Genomic DNA, 15,857 nt, shown 5'->3' on the forward strand with positions numbered 1-15,857 from the left:
TGGGATTCATTATCTTTTGCTGTAGCTGCTTACTAGTTGCTTGGTTTAATGCTATGCAATTAAGCTTCTGGTACACAAGACATCCAACTTTTAGATCACTAACTGGCTGTACTGGATCCTATGTGACCTTGTTAAGTGAGACAGGTTGTATGAGAAGAGGTTATTTCTTTTATTAGATAACTAAGACAGCTGAAAAATAACAGAGAAGCTTTGGGGCACAGAAGTCCTTCTTCATATCTGAAACAGAGCAAATTTAAAAACATTTCAAGTGCTATTTTGCATCTTCTGCATCTATAAAATGCTCCCTCTGTGATGATATTGTACATATATTCCCCTGCTTGTTTTAATGTCATCACTTTAATACTCTTTTCCAATAAAAACTGTCATTAACATCATAAACCTATATTGATCCTCTTTCTGTATAGAGAAACTTGTGATCAGATTAGATAGACTTCAGAGAGCACAGAACTTCTTATACAAGAGCCCCTGTTTTGAGAAAGTGGTTACAAACAATAATGCAAAATCTTTGGCTCATTGTTCAGTTCATATTCATTTCTCTTTAATGCCATTTTATTCCTTTTAACTTGAGCTTTGGTTTTGTCTGAATATCCTTTTCAGGCCATCAGGAAGAGAGCAGTTCACTCCCCTAGGAAAGTACAAGGCAGATGGAATCTTAGAAACTGTAATATTCTCCATATAATCTCTTTCTAGTTTTTCTTCTTTTAGTGCAGTAAATCTGAGTTCCATTGCTTTCTTGGTATTTTAAAATCTTTTATGTCACATTAGTTGATTGTGATTCAAAACTCAATAGGAAAAATGTAGTCTGTGTTCTGTCTGGCTCAAATTGTCCCAGTCTCTGTGGGTAATTGGGCTCTCTGAAGTCCTTTATGTTCCATTTACCTTTCAAGCTTATAAACTATGCCCACTTTTATTGATATGCAGTTAGAGTGAACGGGAATCCTTGCAAGTCAAGCAGCATGGCCATCAGCATTAAAAGGCAGCATTTTCTTCATGTCTTACACAGAATGCTTTGCCTTATTTTTTCCTCCAGAAGCTCCAAATGGCAAGATACTTTCCAGTTATGCCTTTATTTCCAGCTGAAGCTCTCAAACCCCAGGCGTTAGTGGTGTAAGGAAATCTTACCAGCCTCTTAATGGAGGAATGGATGTGTCAACAACTTCTCAGAACCAAACAGTTTGGAAATGACTGGAAGTTAAAACCCTGACTGCAGCAGAAAACCTTGGCTGTAATATGCTCTCCCAAGTGACAAGATAGATTATTTAATGAATATGTTAACATAATTCTGAGCTGATGACTATTTTAGAATGGTCTAGAATGTTCTATTCATTTAGTGTGTAACTAACACCGTTGTGCTGCCTCTAAATTCTGCTTATCAAAGGTCATGTGGACAGTGAAAATATGATGGAAAGGAATATAACCCAGACTGCTTGGTCATTCCTCACTCCTTAACTGCTAGACCATTATATCTGTCAAAATCCAGAGATGTAGAAATAAACAAAGAATGTTGAAGTAAGGCCTGTGTCTGTGAACTGTCTTGAGCTTGATGTAAAATGTGAGTTTTCTGAGTATGAGAAGTGCTTTGGCAAAACTCTGAGCTACTTGCCCGTTCTGTGTCTTCTAAAGCTACATTATTCCCATGTTTTTTCTAGGAATATTTTTTTTTCTTGATTAAACAGTGCTTAAAATTGAATCAAACTGTGCAATGAATTAAAACCCAACAAGAACCAATATTTAAAACCTCAAAATACACAAAGTGCTGAGATAAGATACTACACCAAGTAACAACAGTAAGAGCTGGATTTCATTGGCTCCTTATTCCATTTTGTTAACTCAGGTCTTTCCAGTCAGTTTTGTCTGCTTTAGTTCAGCTTTCAGGTTATAAAACTGTGTTGTTATGGTTTTGGTTACTATCTGTTTGTTGTTCTTAAATTTCTTCCCAGCTAATACTACATAGTGCCACAGGATACGAAGATTTGATTGCCTTTCTTCAGCAGGCCATTCAACAGGTATTGTGTGTAGAAAGATACTAAACACATTACAGTTCACTTCCAGTCTTTCTGTGTTTGTCTGTCTCATCTGATGTCCTCTGAACATTGTTGCACACACTGCATGGACATCTCTTGCAGTTTAGAACAGAAAGAAACAATTCCTTCCTACTTTTAGTTTGATTTGCATTTCTTTAGGATTGGGCAAAAAAGTGTAGACAACAAAGAAAATAAACCCAGTCTTTTTCTTTTTCAGTTTGAAACTGGTCCATGTGGGTGCATCCTTCTGACTGTGTCTGTCATTTTATCAAGATCTATCAATCTGTGAGTGTCTTTTATATCCCCGTTTCATACACTGCAAAGAGAACAAGCTGTGCAAAGTGAGGCAATGACCATGATGTACTAAACTCTCTGGACTTATTAACCTATCTTTGAGGTATATTCTGACAAATGTAGGGAATTTATGTAGATTTACTCACCTAATCTTGGCTTTTTTGCTGTATACATGCACACTTGTGAGTATATATGTATATTTACACACATATATATATGCTGTTACAGCGGCAGTGATTGGTCCACCCTATCTGATAATCAGTCACTCCATCTAAACATCAGGCATCATGTCTAATTGTTGTCTGCACTCCTTGTCCTGACAGCTGAAAGTAAGACTCATTTAGAGGGTTATTTATGTCATATATTTCAGGTATCTCTCTTAGCTAGGGATGAATAATTTGTTTGTGATGCCCAAATCTCCCCACCAATGACAGGTATAAAGAAAGGCTAACATCAAATGGATTAGGCACCTAATTTGTAGATGGTTTTAAGCAAAGTAGGACACCAGTCTGGTCTCAGTGTAATAAATCTGCTGTGCTCTAATTAAGGAATACTCATTCATTGTGCAAGGGGAGGTTTAGGTTGGATATTAGGAAAAATTTCTTTACTGAAAGAGACATTGGAACAGGCTGCCCTGGGAGATGTAGAGTCACTGTCCCTGGAGGTGTTCAAGAAACGTGTGGCCGTGGCACTTGGGAACATGGTTTAATGGCCATGGGGGTGTTAGGTAGACAGTTGGACTTGATGATCTTAGAGGTCTTTTCCAAGTGAAGCAATTCTGGGAATTTTAGCCTCCTTTTAATTGTGCTTTTATAGAGATTAAATGTAGTCTTGTGGTACCGTCAATATCAGGGTGGGTCAGGATATGAAAGCTTTCTTCAATTTGTCAAATTCCACTTTTGTGAAAAATCTCCTACAGTAATCTGTAAGTGAAAAGAACTGTTCCCTGACAGCTTGCAATAACAACTGACATGAATAGAGCAGCTTGAAAGCAGCATGGGTTTGATTTATGTAAGCTTTGATCTCTTCAGTCTCTGCATTGTCTTGAAAATAAATAAGTCTTGAAAATAAATCCAAATTTGTGATGTGCATTCAGTTGCTCACCTGCTGAGATTGTTGCAAACATTTATAGGTTGCTTTTTGGTTTAGGTGTCGTTTCTTCCTTTCTTTTGCTTACAGTAACACTGCAGGCCACTGGCTTGACTCCACCGTGCTCTGTAACACAAATTACGTCATCATTTTATAGCATATGTCATTTATCCTCACTTCTCTGAGCTAGTTACAGCAGAGATTTCTAGATTAGTGGAGGCATTTGAGCAAGTAACAACTCATTTGGCATTTGGTAAGATCACCAAAAGCAGCAGTGTTCCTAATTGCTATTGATTGCATGGCTTTACTTGCTATAAAGTGGTACACATTCTTTAATAATACAAGCAAGGAGCTTATTTTTCCCATCACCTCTCAATTTGTAACAGATGGATTATGACAAGGCCAATCAATCATCTCTGTTTGTGTTTGGGGGAGCTAAGTGTCTAGAGTGAGCATGAAAATTCCTTATGCTGCCTATTTGCATTTTGAGGTATCTAAATATTTTTACAGTTCTGGTCCACAATGTCAGAGCTGTTTATAAAGTTTCAAGGAAGATTCATGTCTGTTTCACAGAACTCCATTTTAAAGTACCATTACTCTTCTAGCATGGTACTGTGTAATACCTTGCATTGATACCTATCTTTTGTTTATAAGAAGCAGGACTTTTTCCTTTGTCACTAGATCCAGCAGAATGTGTTTTCTGGCTTTGGCATACATTTTTTTAGAAGTGCAAACCACCTTCGGTTTGTGCATTTTTCAGTAACAGATCTGCATGGCTAGGCCATAGTGCTTCTCTTAGGATATTACAAATATCAAGACAAAGAACTTGCTGCCCATATCAAGAAATATGTACCATTAAGTGAGTGTTACAAGCATTGCAAGTAATTATTTACATAACTGGCATAGTTTTGGATGAAGAGTTGAAGGCAAGTGAGAGTTGGTTTAGACAATGGAATTTTCATCCTGTAATAGTTCTCCCTGAGATTTTTTTTTGGTATCAGCTTTTTGACAGAAAATTAGTGGAGCTTTTTACATTCAATGGGAGTTTCAGCTATCCTGATTTTTGTCTGCACATTTTACTAAAGAGGTTAGATCACAGTATCATAGAATCACAGAATCACTTAGGCTGGAAAAGACTTTGAAGATTATCGAGCCCAAATGTAACCCAACTACCATGACCACTAAACCATGTCCTGAAGCACCACATCTACATGCTTCTTGAGCACCTCCAGGGATGGTGACTCCACCACCTCCCTGGGCAGCCTGTTCCAATGCCTCACCACTCTCTCAGTAAATAAGTTTTTTCCTGATGTCCAATCTAAAACTCCCCTGGCACAACTTAAACCCATTTCCTCCTGTCTATCACTAGTTACCCGGGAGAAGAGACCACCACCAGCTTCACTACAGCTTCCATTCAGGCAGCTTTAGAGCAATAAGAGCTCCCCTTAGCCTTCTCTTCTCCAGACTAAACAACCCCAGCTCCAAACCCCTCACTAGCCCCGTTGCTCTTCTAGGGACACTCTCCAGGACCTCAATGTCCTTCCTGTACTCTGGCACTGAGAAGTGAACCCAACACTCAAGCTGTGTGAACTGACTTCTGCATGAGGACAGCTGAAATCTTTCCTTTTCAGCATTGGGAAGTAATAAAAAGTGATAAAAATTCAGACATCCATGATGACAGTAATGATTTAGAATAAGGGTGGTGAGACACTGAACAGGTTGCCTGGGAAGGTCATGGATGGCTCTTCCCTGGAGGCATTCAAGGTCACACTGGATGAGGCCTTGAGCAATCTGGTCTAGTGGAAGGTGTCCCTGCCAATGCCAGGGGGTTGGAACTGGATGATCTTCCAGGTCCCTTCCAACCCAAACCATTCTGTGAATCCATGAGTAACATTTAATAAGAAGTGGTTATACATTAGTCCTGAGAGTCCAAAAACTTGGGGGCTTGGTCTTTGTTTTTAAAACAAGCCACAGTGTTTTTTTCCCCAGGATAAGTAGCTTTGAGCACTGGGAGATGAGGCGGCCAAAAGCCTGACACGGTTCAAATAAATGGAGACCAATTACTTTAACAAACACACCTCCACCGTTAAACCTACCTGCCTAGATGCGATCTCCATCTGCCCTGTTTTTGTGTGAGCCAGAATGTCCCTTCCTTAAAGGCACAGCCTCAAACGGTCACAGTGTTCTGCCTTGATGTTTGCTCCTGCTGCTGGCTGGATGCTGGGGTAGGCTGACTTTTGGTCTGGCTCCATAATTCTGACATTGTTACTGATTCTTCTTGTAAACGGAAACGGCCGATTGCCGCGAGGTCTGTGGGGCAGCTGTCCTGAGCCCCTGGCAAGCTGAGGATCTTGCTTGAATGGGAACGCATGCCAGGAAGTGCAGCCCTCTGCGCTGCTTTGTAGATGTTGGTAATGAGTTTATCACAGCTCCCTGCGCTAACGATCATCACTGGTACAACTGATAACAAATGGCCAACGAGGAGTGAGAATTCCTGAGGAAGTTGCTGAGAACGTGTTGTTGTTTCTGGTACAGGAAGGAATGCTAGGCACTAACAATTGTAGCCTCTTGCTTTTTGGTTTTTTTTTTACAACCAGTGAAAAATTACCAAGTAGTGGCTGTATTGTGCTAGCTCCGAGCACTCATCTTCCTGAATGTGCATAATGTGTACTCAACTCTTCTTCTTAAGGGCTACAAGATATTTTCCATGTATCTGGGAGAGACTGAGTTTAAAAGTGGGCCACAAGCCCCCCACGTGGACCTCACCATTGCATGTAAGAAAGTTATGAATACTCAGGAGAGGTTTCCACTAAGCCAGTAATGGCAGCTTCAATAAACCCCACAGGCTTTTTTTGCAGCCAGTGAAAAATTACAATATAGTGGCTGTATTGTACTAGCTCCAAGCACTAATCTTCCTGAATGTGCATAATGTGTTACAACATATACTGGAACTGCCGCACAGGTTTTCTCTGCTCGATGCTGCCTCATTACCTCTAACACTTGGCACCTTCCTCACTCTGCTTACTCATGCAAAACCACTGCTAAATTGGGATCTGGCTGATTCCGACCCAGTCATTGAAAAGCCCTCTTTAAATTTCATTCTTACCAACCAGTCACACTGTATATTTTCATTGCCAAATTGTCCTTAATCTGTGCAATAACTTTACTGAAGAAAACCATCATTGCTAGAACCTATTACAGCACAGAGCATAACGCATGAGAAAATTCCTAAGGTTGAATTCCTTTGTGCAAAAGCAGTTTGCAAACTACCTGGAGAAAATAACTAGAGCCTCTTCTGAAACACAGATTCATTGTGCTGCTCACAGATTTGCTGACCAGTAAGTTCAAGACACCAGAGTCTGCATTCTCTTTCGTCAGCTTAGGGGATACTTTATGACATACTGATAGCAGATCACAAATGTAATTCTGCAGTCAGCATTGGTCATTTGGGTGTCTTTTCAATCTTTATTCTCTGAGAATAAAGAAAACAATGCCTTTATCTGTGGGGGCAGACTAAGGAGAGTGATTTTGCAAACCAACAGGAGGCTGTGTTCTTCATTATGGCTGGCTACTTGAAAACCTAGGAAAACACATGTCAACACCTTTTCCCTTATTGTGATCCTGCAACTCTAATAAATATCCTTCTGTAATAGTTGCTGCTCCAGGAATGTGTACAGCCACGTTTCAAAATTCTTTGTGCTGTTTTCCTTTCTGAGTGTGGCAATCTTGGTCTCGTTTGGGATGGTTTTTATGTTTGTGGGTTTTGTTGTTGTTGTTGGCTTATTTGGTTTGGTTGGTTGGTTTTTGTCATTTGTGTTTGGTTTGGGTTTGCAAATATCCAATGCCTTTTTATTAAATGGAGCAACCTGAATTTTGATTCCTTCTTAGTCTGGGACTTGTCACACCAGATAAGACTGCCTTTAGTTGCTAGTGATTTATCTAGTTCTCTGAAATCTGTCAACAGTTTTTTACTAAGGGGACTCGTACAAGTAAAACATTGTTCTGTGCTTGTAAGCACTTCTTCATTCCTGTGGTACTGTATTACTGAACTAGGAAAGTTAAATTTCCTTCACTTTTCCTTTTAACCTTTCCGTGAAGTAACCACATGCAAGCGTCGAATCATGTTAATAGCTGTCCAGTGAACCTATTCCATCCCCAAAATATCCTTCCTGTAATAAATGAGGCTGAGCTGTCCTTGGCATGTTAAAGGGAATGGATATTTTAACTTGTTTGATATTCATGTGAGAGGAAAACCTGATCAGACTGGCTAAAGGGTCAGTGACTGCATAGCTGCAGCATTTACAGAACTAGTTTACCTTCCCGAATGAAAACTTGTTCATCCAGGGGATCTGGTTTTGAAATGCTCTGAGGATGCTGGATGAGCTATTCGTTGTTATCATTATTATGCCCTGTGCTCTGCTCAAATATATCTGTTTTACTTCTGTAATTATTTGTCTGGCTGCAAAACTTATTCTGAGAATCTTCCTTTAAAAAAAACATCAAAGTTCTGATTTAACTCATCTCCACAGGACAGCATTTCACTGGGAGAAGTATTGGTTATATATATATATATATACACATCATCTATATATCATATATTGATTCAATTATACTTATGGGCTGTAATAAAGATCGAAAGCTGTCTTTGCCAAGGAGTTAGAAAGAGTCAAGCCTCATTCAGAGTGACCTCAGCATGCCACCACTCCTCAGGAGCTCTGACCATGTCTGTACTAACTTGTAGGGCAAGCAGGTGTGTTCATCCTTGTTTCACATGGGACAAAGTTATCTCAGATATCCTTTCTGTGTCATCATTGACTGTGTTTTAACCCAGATTCTGATAGGTTCCTTGCCTTTTAAACTCTTTTTGTCACGTAGGACATTGAAGAGGAAAGTGATGCTCTGTTGGTGCATGAATTATGGGTGGAACAATGGGTCCTCCACCCTGAATCCGCTTTCCTTAACTGACACCTTTTCCTGCTTCAGAGCCAATCTCTAATTTAGAGTTCACCTAAAATGCACCTACTGTTCTCATGCAAGGCTTTCTGTGAAGTGACCATTTGGCTTGCCCAATGGTAAAAGCAATTACCATTTCACACACAGGATGCTGTCACATGGGGCATACTCAGCTCTTGATGGAAATAGCTTTTTCTAAGAGCTAGTTTTCTGGGAAAACTTTCAGAGTCAGATCCCCTCCACTTGAGAATGCCTGGGAAACCAACAGCAAAGGGAAATTACGTGTGGGAGCAGTTTTAACTCTGTGTTTATTGTTATGTAATACAAATCCATGTCATCACAGATTTTACAGCTTCATCGTTTGGTGTTTGAAAAAGGTAGGGAAGCAGCTATTTTTAAGGGGAAACAGCTGTCAATTATATTACTGTGCTAAAATACAAGCAGCTTGACCTAACTGAAAAATCCATATTTGAGAGTCTCAGACCTCTCTGAGACCCGCTTGTAATTCTACAACCTAGAGGAAGCATGAGAATAGCTTTACTAAAAACAGTGGGAGGAGAGTAAATAGGAGACTTTACATGGGATCCAGTCCTTGGTAGGGAAGAATTGAGTCCTTGTTTGGTTGGTTAAAGTGAACCTCTGTACCTCCTGTTAATAGGCTGCAAGCAATTCATGATCTTCAGGATCTTCCTTGTCTCTGTGGTGTGAATTAGACAGAGGCCCTTCTTGCTGGAGTGTTCACTGGGCAAGATTTGCTTGTTACATTAAGAAATAATGTTGTAAATATAGAGCCTTAATGAAGCACATATTGCAGCTTCACCTGCTAAAAGGGAATAAAGAAGGGAGTTTGCTTGAAAGAAGTTAGTGTTTTTCCTTCATACTAAAGCAAGACAGGGATAATAAGTGAGACAGCTTTAGCAATATTTGAATTAGGATGTGACAACAAGATTTGAAGATAGAAATTTCTATTATTCCAGAAGTGGATATGCAGTAGAATCTGTTATATGAAGTGTCACTTTGTAACATTTGAGAAAGAGGGGACCCAGAGATAAAAGGTTAGAACTGATGGTAGAATGAGATTTTGAAGACAAGATACAGGTTGGACTTGATGATCTTTGAGGTCTCTTCCAACCTTGGTGATACTGTGAAAGGAGTAGAGTCTAGCACAAATATGTAGGCATCTGTCAAATAACATCTGCAAACAAAAGAAGCTATATAGCTTGTTAGGTAAGGAATGTGACCCAGGTGGAGACATGACCGCAAAGGCAAAGAAGAGGAAGAGCTGAATTAGGTTTGAAGAAGTTTGTTGCACTGAAGAAGATGGAACAAAGATTAGTGGTAAAGGAAAATGAGAAAAGTGAAACTAACAGCAAAAAAGGGAAAGATCAGGAAGGCAAAGAGGTAATTGTGCAGATTCTGTTTGATGTCTTTCTACATAAGGGACTGGTATGTTGGTAATGGGCAAAAACCTGGAATTTGCACAACTAATGGAGAGAAACATGAGACTTTTTTCTGCCTTTTAAAGAAAATTCAGGAGACCTGTCCCCAGCATTGGTTCACGTAACAGGGAAGTGCACTATATATTGGATGACAGCAAATTTGGTGTGGATATGCAACAGAAAGATTTCTTATGGCGACAAGGGGAAAAACCAATCAAATTTTTGCCCTGACACTTCCTTCTAGAAAGATCAGGATGAGTTGTAAAGTTGGGGAACACGTCTGAAGAGAAGGAAATTTATTAGCTTATTCTCTGGAGAATTTTCTGATCTCTAGAGTGCAAAGGAATGAAAAAGAGCTCTAGCACTTTAGTAAGAAGAACATGGTTTAAAGTCAGGATGGATAATTGGAATCTATGTATGGAAACTGAAATAATTTTGTGCAAGATAGAACTGAACCTGAAAAGGGCAGGAAAACAACTGGGTGTATTTTTGCCAAATCTTATCCCTAAACTTATGTAAGACTTTCTGAGCTGTTTCTTGCTTTGCCAGACTTTATGAATGGGCTCAGTCCTAAGAGATTACATTCCTTGGCATGCTGTAGTGCTTGCCCCGCTAAAACACCCATCAGACTCACGTCTGGTGCAGTACATCTGGACAAATGGGTGTTCTCCATTTCTGAATGCTGAAATAACTAGCACCTAAAATCACAGGTACAACGACAATGATGCTTAATAACTTCTCACAATAGAGCTCACCAGATCAGATCAAGCAACTCAACCTTTATCTTAGCAGGTTGAGCAGCTGTAGGCAAAATTCTGAAAAGAGAGTATCTAACTACAGAGATAAATGGAAAATGACAGGGAATGCAGTCTAATTTAACAGAAAATAAATCATACCAGACTGAACTAATATTCTGCTTTGTTAGAAGAGCTGCTTTTTTAAAGTGGGAAATGAAATAGATGAATTCTACTTGAACTCCAGTAAAGCATGCAATTATGGTAGCTGGCAAATGGAGAATTGCTCTTTGAACTGCAAAAAAACCCAAAGAGTTAATGGAGAGGGATTAAGGGGGTTTTGTATTTGATATCATACCAAATGAAATGTTATTTGCCAATGTGAAAGTAAGAGATCTTTTAAGAATTGTAAAGGTGATAAAGAAAAGGGATTCAGAGTTATCAGTGTGGGGAAGGTTACTGGGTAGAGTTCGTCACTGATCAGTTTGGTATTAAACTTATTTTTCATGCTCTACAGTAATGTTGAATTGAGGGGCTGTAGATTAAGAATGAGGGATTCAGAAGAGTCAAGCCTTTAACTCATTGCTGATGGTGACCATGATACTTAAAAGTCTTCTGGCTTAAGATTGATGGGATTTTCTGTTTTAAAGTGATTTAAAAACTATGAAAACATATGTGCAGGGATAAAGGAGTGTTAGTAGTAATTTATTCATTGTGTCTGTTTTGACATGAGATAACCAAGGCACCAGTATAAACAAATGCTTCAGCTTTGCATGCCATCAATGAGTATCTTCACAGCCTGGTAGAAGACAACACATTGTTATCATTAGCTGATATTTTTACAGTGCAGGAAGTGTACTTGCACTTAAAAGCCGACACCATTTATTATAACACAGTAAGTTCACCTGCACAAAAGCTGGAAAGCCTTTGGCAGGTATGAGTAATAATCTTAAAGCCGTTTCAAATAGGTGTAAATCTCACAGCCTATATGCCTGACGCTTGTTTCCTCATTAGCAGAGATGATGTGAAAGGCAGATATTCTTCTTCTTGAAAATCTGAGATACACCTCTGAACTCCCATATTGTTTGTACCTACAGATGAAATGAGGACTTCCTCCTATTGTCTTTGTCATATGTCCCATCGTCCCTAACTGACGCATATTGTATAGTCCACTCGTTTCAAGCAAGGTGATGGCGTTTGCAAGATGAAACTGTTTCTAAAACTAACAAATGGCCAAAATCCAAAGATGATTATCACCTCATCCATTGCTTGCAATGTTGCGTGAGAGAATTTTCCATATCACAGGCTCACTTTCCTTGGGCTTTTCTTTGATTTCACACCAGCAAGAGGTATTATTATGGCACTTTGTTATGACTGAGACCAACTTGTAAGCTATCATGAAAAGAGTTGTTTTTAAAAAGGGAATTGCAATTCTGACTTGATTGGAATGATTTTTAAGTATCATTAGGGCTGGAAATCTTGCAAATTATGTATTACATTCTGATTTTGGAGTTCAGAGAAATCACATGAGAAAATAATTGCATGAAGTTTGGGGTGGAGACAGGGAATGGCCCAGCTTTTCACTTAAGAAATCAACATTTTAACAAAGCACGCTTAGCAGTGTTGAGGGGACGTTTCTAGTTAGCTCTGCTCTGACCACCTCAGTGCAAATCATAAACAAAATGCTTTCATTAAAAAAAAAAAAAGGTTAATTGGGCTAATTGCCAGAAAACACAAACAATTGGTGCACAAAAGAGTTTGCAAGTCAGATGAGAGTTAGAAGGCAAGATGTATGCAGAAAAACTAAGTTTTAACTACTGATCGTTGAGACATTCTCTCTACCTGTGGAACAATATCCAAATAAGAGTGTAGCAAAAACAATTGAGATCAACATATTTCATACTTGAAAGGAAATAGCTTTTTTAAGAGCCTTAGAATTAATCTGTGGAGTTCCCAGAGTATGGTACACTTTTTTTTCTCAATGTTTGCAATTGCATTGCATCTGCGGGATAAAAATTATCACAGTTACAACCTTCGGTTTTTAGGTCATCAACCATTCACTAATTCAATAATGCCAAGAGTTATGGAAGAGGGAATTTGGTTTGGGGAGATATTACTCCACAATTATCATTATTTCAATTACATGGAGTTTCACTATGATGTCATAAAACAGAAAGAACCACACAATGGTATTGCAAATGCGTGCATCTGGAGTCCCTTCTCCTCCTTCTCCTTCTCCTTCTCCTTCTCCTTCTCCTTCTCCTTCTCCTTCTCCTTCTCCTTCTCCTTCTCCTTCTCCTTCTCCTTCTCCTTCTCCTTCTCCTTCTCCTTCTCCTTCTCCTTCTCCTTCCCCTTCCCCTTCCCCTTCCCCTTCCCCTTCCCCAGAAACTTTTGTTCGCCACAGGTGCAGTTTGGGTTTGGTGCAAAACCATCAATTTGACGTAATTTCAAAGTGTAGAGCTGCATTTATAGTTGGTGTACAGCTTGGGGCTTTTTCTCCCCTAAGACTGAGATGTTAACTCTAATGGAAAAAATAAAAAGCAATTGTGCTTCACCATTCTCCACTCCTTCCCAGGGTGCGCAACGATTTCGATGTGCTTACAAACCAACTGATTGGCAGCAACGGCTATTGTACTCAGGTAAGGTGAGCATGTGAGCTTGGGGATGCCATACACCTCTGCACCTGAACTGACCTCTGCAAGGAGATGCAATTCTTATTTTAAGTTCCTTATGTTTTCCATTTTTTTCCCCACAATGTCAAGCACCTTCGCCCTTTATTCTCTTTTTCCTTGTGTGGTGGCATATTGGTGTCCTTGCTTCCAGAGGACGCCAATACCAAAATGCTTATCCTGTTTCTCTGGTCCACATGTGTCTATGCTTGTGTGTGCCTGTGCTCGTACTCCTCTCCTCTGCCTCTTTTGAACTTCTTAGTTGGTTTTAGTGCTGAGATACTGCTGAGACTGCAAACTGAGTATCCTCTCTGCCATTTCAGAAAGGAGACTGAATTTGCATGTCCAATTGTACAGCTTCACTGTAAATGGTCACTGCCCAGCTAACTGAGCTAATGCTAACTGAAGCTAACTGGTACTTCAAAGTGGAGACAGTGACTTATTATAGGTGTGTCTAAAAGACGTGGTGCTTGAAATCATAAGCAGTCTCAATTTCTGTCTGACACTTAGGACCACAATTTTACATAGTCTATATTCCAGCTCATTTCCTGTACCAAATGTCTCTCACTGCCTGCAGAGGCATCCACCCAGTTGGAAACTGTTTGCCTTGGACACAGAGGTGGAATGTAGGTCCCACAATTCTGGGACATGGATTCTCCTAAAGCTAAGACGTGGACAGTTGTGTGGTCTGAATATGGTCCACAGCTGTTGAAAGTAGTTGCCATTTGGCTCAAAACTCCAAGCTTCATGTTCTTCTCTTGTACTGTTGCTGGAAGGCTTTCATACTGTGGTTCTGTGGCAATTCCTTAAGAAGGTGATGGGATATTGCTGGTGGATATGAAGTCCTAAGAACATCACTGAGAACCTATAAACTTTGAGGAGTCCTGCAGGAGAAACATGGGGCTGTAAATGTGTGCAATGTTTTAAAATCATCAATCAAGTCCAAACTGGCAATGCCACTACTAATCATGTCTTCAGGCATGGTAGTTTGGACCATTTTGTCTGGAAACTTTCCTCTTCTTATTTCCCTTAGTATTTCTTGATAAATGTTATTTATTAATACCTAGTTGGTTCATTGCTGCTGCACAGTCTGCTGCTAGATGTTGTGTGCTGTGACATCCTAGTTGGCTCTTGTGGGATCTCATGCAAGCAAAATGTCTGGTGTCTCTGGCCCTTGAACTTTATGCCCATTTGCACACTCACATGCACACACACCAGCTCACATGTATGGAGCTTCTGACACTCTTTAAGTTCAGTTGGAGAGGAAACAATCAACAATCTGCTGTAGTAAGTCTCAGTACATTAGTGATATGGACGAATGTCTTACTGAATGGGGCTTAAGTTCATCCAGAAAAAATCAGTGAGGAAAAAAAATCTGGTAACAAATCATGTCCAATATACAAAATAACCTCAGTTAGCACTGGGCAGACTTTCACTGTAGTGAAAAAGAGACACTAAAATATTTTAATTTAAAACCCCCATCCAACACTAATGTGAGAAGGTTGAGAACTGGTTGTAATAGTTCATTGAGCATCAGCAGTTTGCCTTTGGAGAGATGAACACTGAAAACTCCACTAATACTTCCTCATTTGACTGGAATATCTGGGGGAAAAAAAATATTGTAAGAAATCTTACTTCTAAAGCTAAACTTAAAGCCACCACATAAGTCGTGGGTCTGTTCCATGCATAACTTTCTGAGTCCTGACTCAATCTTGTACTGATGTCTGGTAGAGACAAGACATGTAACTACTGTTTCCTTTTGTTTTTTTAAACATGTCACAAACAGGAATTGGTGAACTTACTTCTGACTGGCAAAGCTGTGTCCAATGTTTTCAACGACGTGATGTATCTGGACTCTGGAAATGGCAATATCACAATGTTGAAAGGTATCACAAGCCGCAGTGATATTGGTTTGCTGTCTGTCTTCGAGCACTACGATGTTTGTCAGGTATGTGTTCCATTCTTCTGATTTAAAGTAAAAACGAATCAATTACATTTAAGATTGGCTGGGAATGATACAGCAATGAAGAAATTACAGACTTACTTGCTTACTCAGAGGTACCTAATGCTATTTTAGATGTCCCAAAGCAGAGCATGGTCTCCCCTTGGATGTTAGTTCTGCGTCAGGTCTGCCACCCCTTGCTAAGTGACTTTGGTAGTCTGCAGCATCTGAAATCTTACATGCCTGTCTTCTTTTCTAACTGATCTGATGTGAGGGTCAGTTTACAGATTAACACTTCTATTTGAGGGGCTGCTGTTTAGATCTATATACATGAACTAGGACCTGTTCATTGCAGTCAGTGGAGCTAAAAGCTGTTCAGCTGACAAAACTTAACTGCACTTGAGGCTGAGCTGAGTAAGTTTCCCTGACAGTATTCATTAGGTGTCCACTGACCATAGTGGAATTGAGTCCCCCTGCTCACAAGTGGACACCTGTATCTTAGTCATGTACGTGTAAGCAACTAAATGAGAAGCTGAAACTCACTGTAAGTATTCAGTTTTGCACAAGTGATGGGGAGCCAGATTGATTTTAATCTCTACTCCCTGCTGTAATGGTGATTATATTGTATTAGCAGTAAAGAAAATCAAAAGTAGCTGTCAGTGTAATGGGAGTGTTCCCTTTAGCATATCTTG

General features: G+C 39.7%; 1 protein-coding gene across 1 annotated transcript in view; it reads left to right on the plus strand.

Moving 5' to 3' along the window:
- The window catches only part of MINDY4 (MINDY lysine 48 deubiquitinase 4), a 54,437-nt gene that overhangs the window by 21,075 nt on the left and 17,505 nt on the right, over positions 1-15,857 (plus strand). Inside the window, exons 10-14 of the mRNA XM_054171356.1 lie at positions 619-682; positions 1,962-2,027; positions 2,263-2,330; positions 13,130-13,193; positions 15,010-15,171. Of these exons, the coding sequence (XP_054027331.1) occupies positions 619-682; positions 1,962-2,027; positions 2,263-2,330; positions 13,130-13,193; positions 15,010-15,171 (424 nt within the window). The remainder of the gene's footprint in view (positions 1-618; positions 683-1,961; positions 2,028-2,262; positions 2,331-13,129; positions 13,194-15,009; positions 15,172-15,857) is intronic.

This window comes from Dryobates pubescens, chromosome 21 (genome assembly GCF_014839835.1).
Source record: "Dryobates pubescens isolate bDryPub1 chromosome 21, bDryPub1.pri, whole genome shotgun sequence".
Lineage (NCBI taxonomy): Eukaryota > Metazoa > Chordata > Aves > Piciformes > Picidae > Dryobates > Dryobates pubescens.